The sequence below is a fragment of the Genypterus blacodes genome, unplaced genomic scaffold (assembly GCF_046128005.1).
Source record: "Genypterus blacodes isolate CSIRO-AG114 ecotype Tasmania unplaced genomic scaffold, CSIRO-AGI_Gbla_v1 ptg000021l_1, whole genome shotgun sequence".
Lineage (NCBI taxonomy): Eukaryota > Metazoa > Chordata > Actinopteri > Ophidiiformes > Ophidiidae > Genypterus > Genypterus blacodes.
This window is the reverse complement of record NW_027466834.1, coordinates 7,151,574-7,170,991: the sequence shown is the minus strand read 5'-3', so window position 1 is coordinate 7,170,991 and position 19,418 is coordinate 7,151,574. Positions and strand designations below refer to the sequence as shown.

General features: G+C 45.9%; 2 protein-coding genes across 3 annotated transcripts; one reads left to right on the top strand and one right to left on the bottom strand.

Moving 5' to 3' along the window:
• Positions 1–12: 12 nt before the first annotated feature.
• LOC142992002 (aquaporin-9-like) lies at positions 13–3,848 on the top strand. Of its 2 annotated transcripts, XM_076142256.1 has the most exons (7): positions 13–90; positions 318–444; positions 1,418–1,555; positions 1,841–1,959; positions 2,438–2,655; positions 2,863–3,124; positions 3,577–3,848. In XM_076142256.1, exons 1-6 carry the CDS (start codon positions 13–15, stop codon positions 3,080–3,082), a joined length of 900 nt encoding a protein of 299 aa, XP_075998371.1. In that variant the 3' UTR covers positions 3,083–3,124; positions 3,577–3,848. The 2 variants fall into 2 exon arrangements, with proteins under 2 accessions (XP_075998371.1, XP_075998370.1); XM_076142255.1 differs by having other exon boundaries at positions 2,863–3,848.
• A 2,377-nt stretch (positions 3,849–6,225) lies between these two features.
• Positions 6,226–19,223, bottom strand: LOC142991950 (disintegrin and metalloproteinase domain-containing protein 10-like). The gene is made up of 16 exons (XM_076142155.1): positions 19,088–19,223; positions 16,844–16,991; positions 15,386–15,504; positions 15,138–15,296; positions 14,512–14,612; positions 13,213–13,371; positions 12,727–12,819; positions 12,448–12,631; positions 11,835–11,998; positions 11,536–11,719; positions 11,232–11,382; positions 10,934–11,117; positions 10,725–10,833; positions 10,366–10,586; positions 10,131–10,257; positions 6,226–9,347 (listed from the first exon to the last, which is right to left on the bottom strand). Exons 1-16 carry the CDS (start codon positions 19,152–19,154, stop codon positions 9,151–9,153), a joined length of 2,367 nt encoding a protein of 788 aa, XP_075998270.1. The 5' UTR covers positions 19,155–19,223; the 3' UTR covers positions 6,226–9,150.
• Between the last annotated feature and the right edge of the window lie 195 nt (positions 19,224–19,418).

The following is a 19,418-nucleotide window of genomic DNA, read 5'->3' as shown; positions in this document are numbered from 1 at the left end:
AACAAGAGAATTATGAGGCGACGCTGTGCTCTCAAACATGGAATACTCAAGGAATTTCTGGCAGAATTCCTGGGGACCTTTGTCTTGGTTGTAAGTCACATTTTATTTACTAAAATTTTCTTTTTTTATAGGTTTGGCTGAAGTAACACTGCAAAAGGTTGAATTCGACACAATGTTTTATCTTTATGTTCTTTCCTCTGATGGTTAATTTAAGCAATATTTACTTTGTGGCACTGGACACCTAAAATAGAATTTATGGAAAAATAAGTGTTTACCTCAACAGATGCTGCTCAGAGTCTGTTTGTCTGTCTTTTCAGTTGTTTGGCTGTGGGTCAGTCGCTCAGACTGTCCTGAGTCGAAACACTCTGGGTGAACCTCTCACCGTCCACATCGGCTTCTCTGTGGGACTGATGATGGCATCTTATGTGGCTGGCGGCGTGTCAGGTAAACCAACTTCTGAAGTCAAACTTACTGTATCTCTTGTGGGCTGAGCAGCAAACCCAGCAGCAGTGTTGGCCTTAAAGTACTCTGCATGTGCAGTGTAATTTAATGCATAAGTATTATTGGACATAGCTGAGATAAATTTACCCCCGTGCTGATATTGGCGTAATATAATCAATTGAAAATAGCATGTCAGTTTTAAAGATAAAGTGGTTGACGTTTGCCTCTTCAGCTGTTTTGCTGTAATGAAAACCCACAGAGGCTTTTAATGTATTGTTTAAACTACCGACAGTGTGATGCATTTAAAGTAATTAATTCATAGTACAAAGAGCCTATGCCAGAACATATAAAACAGCCTGACACTCTTCTATTGTATGTGTTGTAATCTAAATCCAAGTAATAACAGTGTTACACTTGAGACTTGTAATCATAGAACTTTACGGCCGCTGGTTCAGCCGTGTGCCACCTCCAGTGTCAGCAGGAACGTGCCAGCTCTCCGTCCACACTCGATGAATGTGAACCGGCCATCGATTTCTTAGTGCACAGCGGCCTGGTGGAGGTCATACATAACCCCGGGCGCTGAATGTCCTGCAAACACCCATTGATCATAGAGACCAGACGCAGACCCAACAAGGCCTCATGCTACTTCCACTTCCACAGGCAAAGGATCAAATGGCTTTCACGCGGCCAGATCACAGATATGCAGCTTTTGTAATGCTGAACGAGTGTAGGATGTGTGCAAGGATCACAATATCTCCATTTGTTTTGACTCAGATTTTTGCATTTCTAATATGTGAGCATTATTCTGTGTCTTTGCTTAACAAAACCCCGCTCCGCCCTGGGGGCTGCTCCCCTTCTGCTCCCTCTCGTAAATGTGACTGCCCCTCTAATGATGGAGAGGAGATCATGCCAACCATCCCCCCCGCCCCCTGCACCCCCACCCCCCTTTCACTCTTTTCTTTGTCCTCTGTCCCAGGGGGCCACGTGAACCCTGCTGTGTCTCTGGCCATGGTTATTCTGGGCAAACTGAAGGTCTGGAAGTTTCCCTTCTATGTCATGGCTCAGTTTCTAGGTGCTTTTGTTGGAGCTGCTGCGGTCTTTGGATTGTACTACGGTGATTACGTCTCCTTTTTTTAGTTTAGCCTCAAAGTAACTTCCCCGCATATCAAACTGTAATCATTCAGTGATATCCAAGGAAAGTTAGTCTTAGGCATGAATCATGACATATCCTGTCTCTAAATGATGCCCTTGTATCATCATGTTTGACAACTGATAAATGGGAAAAAGCCGACACTGAAAACCGAGTGTCTCATCATTCAGTTGTTGCTGTGGAAACATCTCTCAGACGGAAGCCTTTTCTGTACCTATTTAACTGTCAGTGTTGCTGCCATCTTCACAGATGCTTTCATGGCTTTCACCAGTGGGAGTCTGTCGGTGACGGGAATCAATGCAACAGGCCACATCTTTGCCTCCTACCCCGCCAGACACCTGTCAGTGCTCGGCGGCTTCATTGATCAGGTGAACTCTGGTCCCTGTCACCCAATGACCTCCCCCCTGTTACGCCTTCCTGCTCCCATTCAGGCGCTAAATACTGGGAACTATGGGGGGAAACTGGGGGAAATGTGACTAATGCAAAATTGATTGGCCCATTTAGTGTGAGAACACCCTCTCATTTGCTTAATTTCGGGTCTAATGACCCATTTCCTGGCATTAGCTAGAAGGTCAAATCTATACTGAACACAATTTTCGGTCCGTTTAGGCAGTGCAGTGATCCACAAATAACACGTCTACCAGCTTAAAACTGCTCAAACCTACGTCAGGTTCATCTCTGTGATAGGTCACATTAGTGTGTAAAATGTAGTCTTAATGATCCTTTGTTACCTGCAGTGTTGCTCAAAGGTTCTTAGTGTTATGTGTGTGTAGAGTCACACACACAGCAGCATGTTAACCTTGGTGTAGCTGTTTGTTTTGCTCCTGTAACACTTTGCTCCTGCAGGTGGTTGGCACAGGTATGCTGGTCCTGTGCATCCTGGCCATCATCGATGGTGGAAACATCGGGGCTCCCAGAGGTGTGGAGCCTCTCGCCATCGGCCTCATCATCATGGCCATCGGTGTGTCCATGGGACTGAACTGTGGTTATCCACTGAACCCTGCCAGGGACTTGGGGCCCCGGCTGTTCACTGCTGTGGCAGGATGGGGCATGGAGGTGTTCAGGTAAAGCAGACTGGATGACCTCATCACTCTCTCTCTCTCTCTCCCTCCGTTCTAGGATAGGTAATCTCTCTTTCAACTGAACCATCATGTTATATAATGTTACATGCACTAATCAGATGTAATCAATGTTTGTGAATGATCCTGTTTCTTCTTCGCTGCCTAGCCAGCGTTGTGTTTGACCGCTTTGTTGTGCTCCGCTGCTCTCAGCACTGCAGGCAACTGGTGGTGGATCCCTGTGGCGGGGCCCATGGTCGGGGGCGTGGTCGCAGCCGTTGTCTACTACCTGTTCATTGAGCTGCACCACCGCCGCGATCAGCCCGACGATCCCCAAGAGGAGGCGGAAGAGCTGGAAGAGGAGGAGGAGGAGGAAGAGGAGGAGGATGACAGCAGTCTGAAGGACAAATACGAGATGATCAACATGAGCTAAAAAAAGGACTCGCCATCATTTATAAGAACCATGCGTCCATCCGTAAGGACAGACTTTCTCTGTCGTTGTGTTCCAACCCTTTTTAGCAGGACAGGCTGTAGTTACACTCCTGATCGACTTTGTAACCTGCAGAGGTCAGAGCTGACACCTATGAAACCTCTATGGGTAAAACTACCAGATAATTAAGATGAAAACTGCACTTATTACACAAACTGCTGCGATCTGTAAAGTACTGACACCTCATCTGCTCTCATAGTGCTGTTTCTGATGTTGCTTTATATAATCTGTTTTGCAGATACATGCTGATCTCCATTCTGTGTTTCACATTGTTAGAACTGCATGTACTTATTATAAATACTCTATTGTAAATATTAGAGAATCGTCATTTGACTGTGGATGGTTTTATATGCATGTTAGCCTCTGGCTTGTATTGCCAGTGTTGAATATTCACGCTCACACACTCTTCCTGTGGTCGTTTGCTTTTCTTTCATAAGGACCTCATTGCAGTGGATGACATCACGATCTGACTGTGGAATCTGTGGAGGTTCAGAGGAAGAGCATGACCATTTCAGACATGTTTGCGTGCTTTGCTAAGGTTTAGATCATTTCCAACATGTCAGATTCTAAAGACAGGAAGGTGCAAATCAGATGTAAAATGCAACTTTGACACTGGAATGTTTCCCTTTAAACGTCGACAGCTAACGGAGTTCTGTGCTTTAGTATTTTTTCCTTTGGATCAATGTTTTTTAAAGGCAATTAGAAAAGAATATAATGTAAATATCAAACCATTTAATGTTTGTTCATCATATATAGGCTTTTAAAAACCTCTTATTTGTTTTATTGCTTGTGTTTGTTTACTACCTTTTGTAAATAACACTGGAGTCAACAAAGATGATGTAACCACAAACCCTGTCAATAAAGACATTGCTTGCTGACATCACCGACTCTTTTGACTGACTTGACAATTTCCAGACTCAGAAGAAAAGAACTGCTTAACTTAAACAAGATGTCGACCCTCATAGAAGCACGCTTGATCATTGAGCATTTTATATGAAACAGTCTTATGCTGCGTACAATCTGAGTATAAAGGTGAAACCAAACACAGTGACTAAATACAATATTGTGCCTCTAGAATTTTGATAAGACAAAAGATAGAGGCTGCAAGAATTGGAGATCTAAAACTGCCAACATGGTCTCAGTGTGGATTTCCAAACTGAGCAGAGCAGAATTTTTAAAAAGGTTATGAACAAAACTACACTGCTGAATATTTCACTGTAACAATGTGTGCTTTGTAGACGCCCCTGGATACAGATGTAAAGATTACAAGGACGTTGCTATGAGCCAGAACTGCAGACAAAAAAACCCCAACAACCTACTAACGTTATTGTGGTAGGTTGTTTAACAAAAAAATAATATCTAGGAGGAATGATTGAGAAGCTACAGGCTTTAAATCACAGATTAGCGCCACTGTTTCTGATTGAAGGCGTGTTGTTCACAGAAATCAGCTACTGTTGGATTGAAAACCTGTAGCCTCTCTGATCCCACATGGGTTGTAAATTTCAAATGATCACACACACAATGCAGAGTCGTACTGAATTGTAAATTGGTGTTTATGTCCGGCTTGTTTGGATGAAAGCCAGGAACGAGCATCGCCAATGATGACCTTTGATCAGGAGAAGCAGGTAGCTGCTGTTTTTCCTTCCACAAACTGAACTACGTAAAGGAGCCATTTAAACCCAGTGTGTATTAATCTGACTCTGCAGAATGAACTGGGAGTCACTGTAGGTCTTTGCCTCCACTGTGCCTCCATTCTCTGCCCTCCTCCCCGGGGTCAGCTGCTCGTGTGAACAGGGTTTGACTGCCACTCAGTCCAGTCTGGGTGCTACTGTCACAATGACGCTTTGTCACGGCGAGGAGACACAAACATGCAGCTTGTTTGTGCTGACATCAGCTCCTTGCACAAACTCTAAATGTAGAATATAGACCAGATGCTGTAACATTGTCCTCTTTCCTCTTTAGTCGTTGCACGTTGTTTCAGGCACAGAGTGATACCAGCGTGCAGGGACTTGGCACATAATGGACAACGTAAACACACTTCTGATAATCCATTTGCATCATCGTGTGTGACTACGATAGTATTTGTCACAACTATGGTGACTGTAACAGGAAAAAACGTATAGGAAATCAATAGCATGGCCACGTTTCATGGCATGTGCCAATGCACGCACCCGTGAATCCGACACACACTTTCCTGTGGTAGTTACATCATCAAATCCAGCGGTGGGAAACATTAATCGATAAGTGTAAGCAACGTATATCAGATAAAGGGAATAACAGTGAAGGTTCTGCAAAAATAGAGCAGAATGTTACAGCAAACTGAGAAAAACAAAGCGTGTGTGTAGGCGTGAGTCTTCCTGCGGCGTATTTATGGTGAAAACATTTGCAACATTTGGTGATTTTGGATGTAAATCTGTCCTGTGAACACTGGAGATGGGGACAGAAAGAGGCTCAGGCTGCTGTCAGCAGGCCTCCAACGCCTCGCCTACGTCAGCTGCGCCCTCTGCTGCGGAAGCGCTGCTACTGCACTTTAACACTAACTCAACACGATCACATTCAGCTCAAGTCGTTGAGAATATTGTAAAAAGATATGAAAATGTAAATTTACTGTATAATCCAGTCGGAAATGTATTTGTGTAATTACTATAAATATTTTCATTGAAGATAGACATAGACATGACATTGAGTTACAGTTATAAAACATTTTGGAGACAATTTGTTATGCATAGAGCTGGAAAATAAAAAAAATAAAAAGTCATATGTAGTCATACACATGGAAATGGGTGAAAAAGAAAACAAAACAACAGAGAGAAAACAGTTCAGACCACATCAGTGTGGTAAAGTTGTTAAAATGACATTGCTGCTGTTAGTTTGATGACATCATTGCAGTATTCTCTCACCTCCGCACTACATTACGAGAATATAGTGGACAAGAGTTTCGTCCGTCTGTCTGTCTGTCTGATTTTTCTGTTTCTCATCAATAAAGAGGAGATATATCCTGTATTAATTCTCATTATGATCCAAACAGCTCTTTCTTCCTTCAATCAGAAACGAGCACACATTACAGACAGTACACAGGGCTCTAGTTTATTTTGAACGAGTCTTTTAATTAATGCATTTCAAGTACTCCAAAAATTACATCTCTTTGCACAATACAATTTGAAATTTTTTTAGTAAAAATGTTCAAAGTGAACAAAAATTTCCAATACTGTATAAAACACAGTGAACATTAAAATCAGACAGTAGTATTACTTTTTAATCATGTGTTCTTTCGGCCTACATCACCTACAACATTTCAACTCAATTTGGACATTTCAGTGCACGTTTATCTAAAAACATTACCAAGACTATGAAATCAAAATTAAAGTAAATTTACAGGCATTATTCGTCTGCTCTTCTACCCAAACCATGCCACAGGATAACGAAGACAAAAATGAGAATGCGACATTAACTCCAACACACTGAATTGTTTTTCACCATTGATGTCGGTGGAGAAACAAAAAAAAAAAAATGATTGTAAGCAAACTCCATTTCAACTAGCACATATAAGAACATAAATAACTTAGAAGAGAGGAAAGTTTGTCACATATGAACATCTTTGAACAGTTTACTCTGGAATTAGAATACAAAAAAAAGAACAGATGTATCAAAATGTAATTTTTCCATTTTTCAAATGAAATGCAAATTTTTTCGAAGTACTGTACAAGTTTACATGTCGATAATCCAGGCTAAAAGGTGTGATCCAGCCTCCGAACAGCTCCAATTGGTACAGACATAAGGAGTACAGCTCATCTGCCATCTGGGACATAAATTAAACTGTGAGGCGCAACTGTTGTGTCCCCTTCAGAGCACATGTGTGATTATTCCAACCATCAGGATATTAAGTGTTACACTGCATGCAATACTTGACAAAATGACACCCGATTAATTTAGTGTGAGCGCAAAAAAAAACCCTCCGTGCTCGATATAGAACGCAAAATCCGTTGACGGAGGAGATTTTACGTCGTATATCAGACAGATTCCAGCTTCTGCTCAGACAGTGTTGAAACCACAAACATGTCATTTTCCCTACATACCCTTCGTGCTGAAGGAAACACCTGAGGTCACACAATCTCACAACCGACGACCACATCTGATCCAATCCAATCCTGAGACTTGGTCCATTTAAACACACACAGACACACACGTATCAGGCGGCGAGCACACACCGTTACAGGCTCTTCCTGCGTCCTGTAAAGATCAGCATTATGGAGTGTTATGGCACACGGATGTAAACGAAGACTGAGGCCTTCACTCATGAGCTCTTAAGGGGAAATCGGTCCATGAGGAAATCTGAAAACGGTGTTCCGACCCCCCGGGAGGTGGGGGGGGGAAGGTCGGGACGCTCGTGAATGCTATGAATCAAACATCACATACAGTTTATCCTGTAAAACACTGTGAACGCACCACGGAACGTGTTAGTGAACGGTGTCACAATACCGCTGCCTTACGTTACTCCTCCCATCCCTCCAGTTGTTTGAAGAGTAATAATAGCTGTCAAAGGTGATCAGGTTTTGAGTGACATACAAATATTACAGACCTTGGTCAATTAATAGTCACATTTAATAAATGTGTCTGCATGCCCACATTGAAAACTTCTTAGAGTCACTATCTGAAAAATAAAAGAATGATGTCATCTTACACTTTTTTGTACATCCACACTGGAATCATTTTAAAATTTATATTCCACACTCAAGTAAACTAACATTATAAACTCTCACTTCTAAACTAAGCCACGGCCGCCTTTGCGTTCCCTCGTCTTCGTCTCCCGACAGGTAGAACCATCAGCTTCAGTTAGTGGTTTCTCCATCTTTCACGATCCAAATCAAACCCCGGGTAAAGACAATAAAGGCGTAAACTACACGCTACTCCCTTTCTGTTCCCATGACTCCACACCTCATCTAGCTTGTTACAATGCATGAGCAAAACAAAAACGTTAGCAAGACAATTTCAACCTAAAAAAGAAAAAAAAAGGAAAAAAAAGGGGCCTTGAACAAAGAAGGCCGAAAAAAGTGAGATATGGTGACCTTGCTGTTCAAATTTCAATCCTTCGTCATCTAATCGATGTAAGCGTAAGAGATCCACCTGATTGGACTCCAGCAAAAAGAACTCGATGGCGTCAAGTCCGAAATCAACAAAGTCCACGGAACTCGTCACGACTAATACCTTCACTTATGTGTTATGAGTCCTGAGAGCACTAACGAAACAAAAAAACCAACAAAAATAAAGTGAAGAATTACACATTTACAGTAGAAGAAATAGTTTTTCACTTATGATACACTTAATATGTACAGTCACATGCAGAAGACTGTCTGCACGAGAGACCGGAGCCTGTGTGTGTCTTTTTGCCGCTTTTGACATGTGTACATCACAAAAGTGCTGCGAATCCCCACTGAGTGCCTCTCATCCCTGGCTAGGATGGCGAAAGGAAAAAGGAGAAGAAGAAAAAAAAAAGAAAAAAGAGCACAGAACTATTCACCAGCAGCCACGGGGGCGTGTCAATCAAGAAGACGCTGCGATAGAAACCGAAAAAAAAAAAAAAAAAAGAAAACACACCACACACATGTACTAAAGCTACACATGGTTCCTTAAACTCCTTGGCACTCCTCGGAAAAAAGAAAAACCGGGTGGAAAGATGAGATGCTGGACAGCACTGCATTGGAAAATGGCCGATGGTCCAGTCCACTCCGCAAAGAGCCAATCACGTTGCTAGATAGTGTTTTCTCTTTTTAGGCGTTTTATGTTTATTTCGTCTGTCCCGTCTGTTCTGCGGATGGAGGACGTTGGTGATGACTAACAACCATGTCAGGCTTTTCTTTGGATGGAGTGACGCTTTTGTTTCCCACTGTAGGCACAAGGAGGAGCCAAGGCATCGGGGGGAGGGGGGAGGGGGAAGGGGGGGCGTAGTAGTGCTGGGTGGGGTTGGGGGTCGGGGGGTCGGCGTGGGGGAGGTGGGGTGTGTGGTTGTGGTCTCAGCGTCTCATCTGGCCCATTTGATAGTTCTCTCTGGCCTGACGGTGGTGCCGTTGGGGCTGGGCCTGCCGCTGGCCCTGCCTCTGGGGTTGCCGCTGGCCGCCGTGGCCGGCGTGCTGATGGGGGTGCGGGTGCTGGGACTGGTGCTGCACCTGGGAGTTGGCCTGCTGCTGGGCTCGCCGCCTCTTCAAAGTGCCTGGACAGGGGAAGGAAAGTGGCGTTACGAGTGTGTGTGTGTTATTGAAACAAAACTACACTGTGGCGTGACTGCAGGGTCTGATTGTGCTACGGTGTCCGCAGCAGGAAACTAAAGAGCAGGAAACACACTGCTGGACGGCTGAGGGCATCAGTGTGTGGATGTGCTCTGACGGCTGCAACACACACACACACACACACTGACCTTATCAAAGTGGATTTTCTCATTCAGTTTGTCTGAAGACGGCAAATTCTGCTGGGATCAAACTGGCAGCTCAATGCTCTCAGGTCATCCAACTGCCAAGAGTGATTCAGGTGTGTTTCTCATTCTCATCTCACCGCTGCATGGGTTCAGTCTGAATGAGGACTAATGAAAGCTTCTATTGCTGTCATCATTTTATTAACTTGTTTACAGGAATTGGATGAATGGGAAGACTGATGACTCTACCCTACACACACACCTGTACACTCCCACATTGCACCCTGGCTGTAAGTCCTCCCTCATGTTGCGTATTTGTTGACACTGTTGTCAGAGAGGTGCTGACTCCGCACAGTTGTAGAGTATTTGCAGTGCTGTGACAACACTTAGCGGCGCTGTTATACGACACTGAGCTGGATTAACACCTCATCACTGCAGCGTTATCAGCTTCACAAAGGCTGAAGTGAACCCAGGGGTCTGATGTTAGATTGTATTGTGATTGTATAAGTGTAGCTGATTAAGTGTTCTTTCAGTCATGCACTACATTTGAGGTGAAGCGCTTTAGGAATGCCTGGACAGACTCACCTGGCAGGGGTTTAGGAGGCGGGAGCTTAGGGTTACTGCTGGGAGTATGCACACTGCAGATCTTAATGAAGCCGGCCATCAGCATGATGAGGGCGATGCCCATCAGCAGCACTGCCCACCAATGAGCCTGGAGAGAGAGAGAGACAGAAGAAGCACAACATCTCCATCAAAACACAAACGCCTCGCAACGACGATGACAGCACGGATCGGGCGTCGGCAAGGAGTCGCCACGTACCACGATCCACTCCGCGATGTTCTCATAGAGTTCGGGGTTGAAGATGGCCTTCTTCAGCCTGGCGAGGGGCCCGTCTGCATCCACCAGGCGGCACTTCATGAACACGTCGCAGTAGCCCTTGAAGTCGTTGCAGGGCGAGCCGGCTGGCAGCGTGGTGACTTTCTTCTTGAAGAAGCGCGCCAGGTGCTCGGAGCGCGTGCTGCTGCACGTGTTCGGATTCACTGCGGAGAGAGAGAGAGAGAGACAGAGAGAGAGAGATGAGTCACCGTCAAGTCGGCAGAAGCCAAATGGCTGAGAAGACGTGTCGCCGGTGTTCAGATCCGCCTTTAAGGGGAGCTGGTGAAAGGGGAATGACTCACTCTTGTCCATGCAGCACACGTGGCAGAGCTCCGTCTCATCCTTGCCGTCCAGGCTGGCGCACGTGCAGGCCTCCAGCCCGTACTTCTCGCAGATGGAGCCCGAGCAGCCCTGCGGGGGAGGGAACAGGAGGCCGCGTTGTGACTGGAATGGTTACAAAAGTTGCTATAACAACCGGTGCGGTGCAGGTGCGAGGACCTGTGCCACTCACCCCGTTGAGGCAGACTTGGGTCTCTCCGTGGCAGGCGGTGAAGTTGGCCTTGGGCTCGGAGGAGGGGCACTGGGCCGTGACTCCGTTGCACATGCCCTGGTGGGCGCACTCCGACTCGTCCCTGCACTTCTCGTTGCGACCCTTGTAGTCGCACTCTGGGGTACAACAGGGACCCTGACTGGGACTGCAGGGAGAGGGGAGGGGGAGAGGGAGGAGAGATGAGCGTTAAATACAAGAAGCAGATGTTGGTGATTGCTGCATCGGCGTGTTTTCGGGGGAAGAGAAACAGTCAGCCCACCTGCACACTTTGCTGGGCTTCAGTTTGCACTTCTTGTTGTCGGGCTGGTTGGCGTCGTAGCAACACTGGTCTCTGCACTGATCGCTGTAGCCGCAGTCGCACTCCTCTCCCAGCTCCACCAGGCCGTTACCACAGATGGGCTGACCAGACTCTGCGCGACAAAGCGGACAAATTCAAGCAATAAACATGGCGTCACGTTTTCTTAACATAAGCAAATCCGCTTTTAGACTTCGGATTTTTTTTAACGGTTAGAAATTGGAATAGACTGCACTGATACTGTGACTTCAATCTAGGAGAAACCTACCGACGAAGCAGTTGCCCCTCTTCTTCTCCAGCACTTGGCTGATGTTGCGCACGCTGCAAATGGAGAACTTGTTGTTGTTGAGCTTGTCTCCCGACGTGGCTCGGGCGTACATGATGTAATTGCCCTTCTCCTTCTTGTCCTGGCTCTTGGACTCTCCCGGGGTGCACTCGGATCCGGAGTCGTGCTGGAGGAGGGAACAGAAAAGCACCGTGGGTTAGAACGACTGCCTGGTAAAGAGCATCTCTCTCTCTCTCTCTCTCCCCCGCAGAGGAATGTCGGCTTATCTCGAGGAAACTCACCGGGGAGCCAAAGTTGTGTCCTACTTCGTGAGCAAAAGTGATATGGGAGACCTTGGGAGGCACATGGGAGGCGTAGTTCTGCACAGTGATGATTCCGGTGTTCAGGGACTTCTTTTTCCCATCCGAATACAACTTGCTTTTCTCGCAGATTCCTCCCGAGCTCCCTGAGTGGGGGAGAAAAGTCAAATTTAGACCCCAGCTTGTTCCGATAGACAACACAGCAACATCTAAAAACAGGAATTCTGCCCACCGAGGGGGAAATTACTCTCTCCAAATGACATAATGGGCTTGAGCAGGGATGCACACGCTAAAAACAAGTTGAAAGTTGTGAAAAGTTGTTACAAATTGACTTTTCTGTCACTGAAAGCTCAAATAGGATGACAAAAAACCTTTACAAGTGACATCTGCACATTTTCCAACTGTAAAAACACAACAAAACGTATTTAACCATGAGTAGGTGTGAATTTATGGATGTAGTGATCAGATTACATTACATTAAACGATGGAAATGAAAGATCTGCGGTATTGGATCTGCAATTCATTACAAAATATGTGTTGTATTACATAAAGCTTCTAAAGTGAGCAGACGTGGGCCGTCTCGTCTTTGCGTTACCTGACGGCGCTCCCACCCAGGCCAGACCCAGCACGCCGTCGTCAAAGTCTCTGTCGGTGAAGACGTAGGCCAGGCAGTAGTCGTCGTGGTTCTGCTCCGAGTTCAGCTCCAGGAACTTCTCCACGCCGATGTTGGCGAAGCGGAACGGGTTGGACCTGTCCCGCTCGTCGTTGGTGGTGTTTATCTGCGGAAAGGGGTGAAGGGAGATAGCGGTGAGCCTCGAGAGGGGTACAAGGACTTGTGACCGAAATACTACGACGTGCGGCGACTTAAACCCACCCTGATCCGCTTCACCATGAAGCTGATGTTGCGGATGCCCATGAAGTCAGTGCCCTGATAGATGGCGTCGATGGCCTTCACGTGACTGGAGATCTGAAGACGAAGCAGATGGACGATGCAACATTAAAGCTGAACGCGTTGAATGCGGGTGTGTGGGTACGATTTTTACAACCTGTGGATCAAACTCCCCTGAGCTTGATATTTATCAGCCCTTTAAACCTTACATGAATAACGGAGAACTAACCTAATGAGGTTTTTATCGCTGCTAATCTATCTGCAAAGTGTGTGTGTTTCCATTTTCAGCTTGAGCATAATTTCTGTGTTGTTGATCACATATTAGTTCTGTATAAGAGTGAATGTAGATAATATCTGTATGTTGCTGTTTCCTTTCATAAATTCAGTATGTAAATCTCATTCTAACAGCACGGCGGTAGCGTGTGGATGTGACCTTGATTATGTCTCTGTGTGTGTGTGTGTGTGTGTTACCTGAGCTATGACGGCCTCTCTGGTCTTGTAGTACTTGAAGAACAGGTGGTCGGTCTGTATGAAAAGCTGGCACGTGTTCTTCTCCACCTGGGCCATCCTCCTCTTCCTCAGCAGCACGGGGCCCAGGGCGCTGGCCTTCACCTCCACAGTGTGGAGCCCCTGCGGTAGGCCGGCAACGGAGATGAAGCGCAGGAAGCGGACATTTTAAATAAAACATACCTAGTCCCGACCAAACGGGAGAGTTAATTAATAATGTTTTGGAGGTATTTTTAGGGATGCAGTATTTTCAGATGCAATATCTTGCTACCAGCATAGAAGTCGCTTTTTTTTAAACTATGGAATAATAAAAACCAGGCCCACAGTAAACGTCACATTAAAGAGGCGGTGTCGCTTTAATGTTTATCCTCATAAACCAGAGCAGGCGAGCACATGGACGCCCTCCCTCGCGTCTCTGTGGGCAGTGGGAAGTCGGTCTAATTGGGTCCGGGCTGGGTCCTTTACTGCTCCTGTGAGTCTAGCGGAGCCAAGTGGACTGACTCCTTATCAGCTGTGTTCATGTGGTGCATGATAATCAGGGCGGGAGAGAGAGAGAAAGTGCTTTTGAGGCGAGATGGAGGGGCGCGAACTGGAGAACGCTAATTGGTGGCGCATGGTGCCGGTGCCAGCGTCGGCTCCTGCTGTTTGGGTCTGATTTGGACCGGTTCCCAACCTTCGAGTCCCTCTTTCTGTGGGTTTTGCGACATTTCTAAACTGATCCGAGCTCAACTATAACTTCATTTCCATGTGTAATCCCTGTTATTTACAAGGAAATGAGATTGGGATCAAAGCTCTGGTCCGCATCCGGTTTAGATGAGCAGAACCGGGGCGGTGTGAATGAATATCGACGTGAATTCCAGAAGCGATCGTTCTATATATAATCCAGTGGTTCTCAAAGTGGGGGGGTGAAAAACTTCTGATCTATAAAAGGGGGGCGCGAAAGAAAAAGTTTGAGAACCACTGATATAATCTGTTACGCCTTTGTGTGTGTGTGTGCTCTCTCTCTCTCTCTCTCTCACTTTGGTGTCCACTCTGCAGCGAAGGAGACAGCGTGTGCGTTTTGTCGCTTCAGAGAGGAGCCGTTACTTCCTCCTGCAGACACCCTCGACCTGAGCGAAGGCAGGCGACTCTCACCAGCCGGCGCGAGTGTAAAACCGCATTGAGCCTGACTAACGCGGACAATCATACTTTGGCAGGGAGTAGTGGCGGCGCGGTGCAGGGGTGGGAGGTGACACTGTGTGACTGCGTGTAGCGGATGTTCACCTTGGGCGACTGCTCCACCGCCGAGGCCTGGTACTTCTTCATCTTCTCAAACACCGAGCTGTCGGCGCAGCCTCCCTCTGGGCCGTACTTGTGTGGGTAGTCTGGGGTGAGATAGGCAGACACAACACAGGGGTTAGGATTATGGGAGACAATGTTAGCTACTTAACCCGCTGAGTCGCTCTATTTCGGGCTCTATTCATGATCGGCTAATGGGTGTACTTAGGTGCCACTTGAGCCTGAGCTTGTTCCTGTGGCTCTCATTAGCCATTCCGCTGGCATTTCTTGTTTAAATTGCCTCGGAGCCACATACTGTATGTGCGTAAGATGACTTGAAATTAGGGGGGGGTTGCCGGTGTAATGAAAGTGTGTTTCCCTGCTCGCTTTCAGCACCAAACAGTGTAGAGACCTCTTAACTGAGCCACGTAGGCCTCGGGAGCTAGCTCGTGTGACTCAGCGGCTAATGAGCGCCCGTGTATCTGCGCTCCCTGGGGGCCATCGCGCCAGTCTCTCCGCCACCAGCTGCTACACCCTCACACTCCGCCCCCCCCACGCCCCCGTCACGCCTTTACATTCGCTTAAACAATACTGTACGATAAAGGCCGTGTTTGTTAACGTGGAGGACTCACGGATGTCGTCTTCGTGGTACATGACGGAGTGGAAGGGCACGTCCTTGTTGTCCAGGTATCTCTCGGCGGGCTCCACGTAGTAGGTGCCGTAGTAGGTCTGGATGAAGCCCTCAAACTTACCGTTCACCACCGAGCCGTGGGTCAGCGTGCCCTTCTCGCCTAAGGAGACACAGGGAGGATGCATGATACACCATTTTTCGGATATTCACCTCACTTTAAAGCATTATTGCATGGATAACAAGTCTCACCGTAGATTTCTCCAGTGTAAATGTGGGACGTGTCGTACGGAACCTCTTCTCCCCCCATGTCCACCTTTAGGTCTTGGGCAAACAGTGTGGTATCCCTCTTCATTCTCATATTAAAATGTCTAAAAATAGGAGAGGGAAGAGAAAAAGCTACAACATCAAGAGGTAACACACACGCACACATTCGCAAAGCCGGCGTCTGCCCTTTTTTTTTTCTCCCCCGGTTGGTGTCGCACAGACTTTGCCTATGGGTTTAGGCTGTGAATCTCAATGTGGCACCATACGGGCAGGGTGGGACGAGGTTCACCGAGACTCCCAGGCAAAGAGAAATGCAAATGAAACGAGAGAGAGGGAAAAAAGAAGAAGAGGGTGAACGCAAGGGCAAAGGCTCAGCAGAGGGAGAACATGGAAGCTTGTTTTCTGCTGCGAAAGAGGAAGGGGAAAGAAGAGGAAAAAAAACACGCTGCCTTTATCTTCTGAGAGAGGAAACATAGGGCGGGAAAAAAAACTAGGACATCCTGGAACAATGGAATTTTTCCTGTTAATCAAAACACGGCGAGGAGACAAAAGATGCTCCACTATACGTCGGGCTTCATCCACCTACATAGATGTAATTTTGGCGGGTGGGTATAAATACATCGCGGCGCTCCTGGTGTTATTTGCTCATTAGCGCTCCAGACGTTTCTGCTCTCTTGGTCGGTTTGTTCGCGTGACAAAAATCACGTGCAGGCAAACAAAAAAGCTCTGCACACTTCAACTAACTAGGCACAAAGTCACACACACATGTTCCCCGCACTCTTTGCTCTCTTGAACTAAGGTTGTTATTTCTGTTTTTGCTTTTATTCTCGCAACAACAACAAAAAAGCCGTCCACGTTAAATTTTAAATTACGAACGCACGAAAGTTTCACCTAAGCATTACAACGTCGAGGCGTACGTGCGCTTCTTCTAACGCACTGTCATGATGAAAACTGCTTTTTGGCATAGCTGTGGATGCAGAGGACCGTGAGGACCTTCTGCTTTTGTTCCGCCCGTGCGTTTGTGTGTACAGCTTGTATTCTTTCCATTCACTATCAAGCAGCATCTGCGTTTAGGGAACAGCAGGCTGTGCTACAGGCGATAAACAGCCTTTGCTAAGCTCCCAGCCAGATGGTCTTGACTTTACTATAGAGAATGTAGTTTCCTTCACACACACTAGCTCTTCAAAAATATTCCAGATGACGACTTGTACGGACATCAATCTTCTTATACCCTCAGGGGCCTGCAACATCTCCAAGGAAAAGACTCTGGACAAGACAAAATGATATACAGGATGCTGCTCCGGGCAGAATCTGTAACAATTTCAAGAAATAGGAACAAATGTAGACGAGTTTCAATGTTGCGTGTGAGCGGTTTCGGTCACAAACAATGTGGCAATCAGAGAAAAAGAGGAACAGACAGAATGTTCCCTTCAGATGACCAACCTTCCGTGGGAATGAAACTCTAAATGAAGGAACTTGTCTTCTGGGGAGAGCGCCCTCTTGGCCCTCTGGTGCTTGCTGTGTACAAGCTCCGTCTCGTAGGACAGGCCTTCATAGTGACGGATGTACTTGTTCAGGGGATTCCTATATCCTGTGGAAAGAAAGGAAAAGGAGGTTTAAATACATATCGCCAAAAAAACACAGATCACACCTTTTTTATGTCGGTAAAGTAAAAATAAACGAGCGAACAGTCGCAGCACAAACCTACGGGTGCAGCTTTGTTTGTTACACACTGGACTGTGCACGGATGTATGGACGAGTTCCATACATTCACTGGGCATTGTAAAACCCTGGAGAGGACAATAAGAACGTGTGTATGCATGTGCTCCAATTATAGATCACCAAAACGCACATGTGAAAGACTTAATTACCGCATTCACGTCGTAATCAAATACTAACACCCGTGTGTGTAGAGATTTGAGTCACACCGCGTGTCACACTGACTATTCATAGATAATCTGACACCTTAAATAGGCCGAGGAGTAAAGGCAGCAGGAGAACGACATTACAGCGTCGAAAGACTGAGGCACGTCTGCCTTTGAAGGGAAGAGGGAAAAAAAAGAAAGAATCAAATTATTTTTAAATCAGAGGGATGCCAGTTTTGGGAAGCTGCACTCCACAAAAGCCCTCAGAGTGCCAGTGCATAATTATTTCACCACCAGCAGAGTGGGCGGTGGGCTGAGGAAGATTCTCCAACACTACACCCACTTAACCTCCACCCATCTCACCAACTGCTTCACTCTCACAGCCTTGACATGAAAAAAGAGTGTCAAGTGTTCAGACTGAGCACCGAGCTTTCTCAGTCTGCTCGCTACATAATAACACCTTATTGATGTTATTTATGACGTTACGTTTTTATATTACGCCCTTGTTTGGAGTCGAGGTTGGGATAGAACCAATAAGGAAACACACAAGAGAGATAGAAGATCCAACAAGACAAAAGAAAGCAATACACATGTCGTGATTCATACATGACTCATGGGGAGAGTGTGAGTGTGTGTGAGTGTGTGAGAAAGGCTTCTTATGTGCCTGCCGTTGCTCCACGTAGAAAACAAAAGTAAAGATATTCAAGAGCCCTATAATATGTAATTAGTTCATTGTGAGTGATAATTATGCCCAGGCAGTCAGCTGTAATTACATCACTGCCTTTGACAGTGATAAGATCATTGGTATGTAGCCTGAGCTTCAGTTAAAGCTCCATTCATGGCGACTATGAAATATTTAAATGTGAACCTTTAATTTTTTATTACGCCAACTGCAAGAAGTGAAGGCAATGAAACGCGTCCATTCCTCAAATATGATACCAACAACAGATTCCGGCAACATTCCTATAGTTAAGCGACCATCCATGTTTATACTACAACTATATCTATAATATATGTGTCATAAATCATAAACGAAACAACCACAAGTACATAAAACTGTGTGATAAAGCACTGACACACATATCTTCAGATTTGAATTTCAACACAGAGCCGATACGAAGTTCTAACTGTGTCCTAACAAAGATAACAATAACAATTACACACACATATACCTGATAAAACTGCTACCGTAAAACATCAACTAATCACGCATTTCCATTTCCAATTCAACAGCTTTAGTGGAGTTCTAAATTAAAAAAACAAAGCCCCTAGTTACTGTAGCTAACGTGTAAAATAATGCTACAGCACAGGAGACCAGCGAATTACAGTGAAAACGCAGCCGAAATAAGGCAGAAACGAGAACAAAAGTCGAATTTAATTCGGCGTTTACAAAATGGCTAAACTTATTGTCTGCCGAGATCGGTAGCATTAGCTCCTAGTGTTAGTTAGCACAAAGCTAGCAGCATTCCGCTAAGCCAGTCGGCTTCTCCATCTTCTCACAACAATGGCTGTCGGCGTAATTTGCACTAAACATGAAATCTGGCACAAGCCTGGCAATAAATACAGTGACAACATCCGTAAATAACTAAGCAGTGGCGGTCTATTTCAATTAACTACGTCATTCCAAGTCATCTTTTGTGCTGGTGTATCACTTATTAGTAACATAGCTCGGTGAAAAGGGTGCAGTCTCTTCATAACAAGCAGGCCCCTGCTGCTGCTCCGTTATGTTAGCCAGCGGCTAACAGTTAGCCTTTCAGTCCTCTCACTCGATTCATGAATTCTACTGCGTTTTTAAGGTTTTCACTGAAACCACAACACTCACCGTGGGCACAATTCAGTAAATAGACGAAGAGGAAAACTTTAAGATGAAGCAAATATGACAGATCCATTGTTAGAGCATTGGAGCCGTTTATTGTCCTAGATAGGCGCAGACGCCCTGTGTGTTTATTGCAGCTTCCTCTCACATCGCCTCCTCTTACCAGCGTCATGACGTCAGACGTAAAGCAGCCTGGCATCCCTTCCCCCCAAACGAGCCATGATCAAAACATGTATGGATCCCAGGCCGCAGAGCACAATGAGAGAGACGCACTCTTATATTTCTGTGTCTTTATACCCTCAACCATCTTACTTCTTATTGTTATATTATATAAACA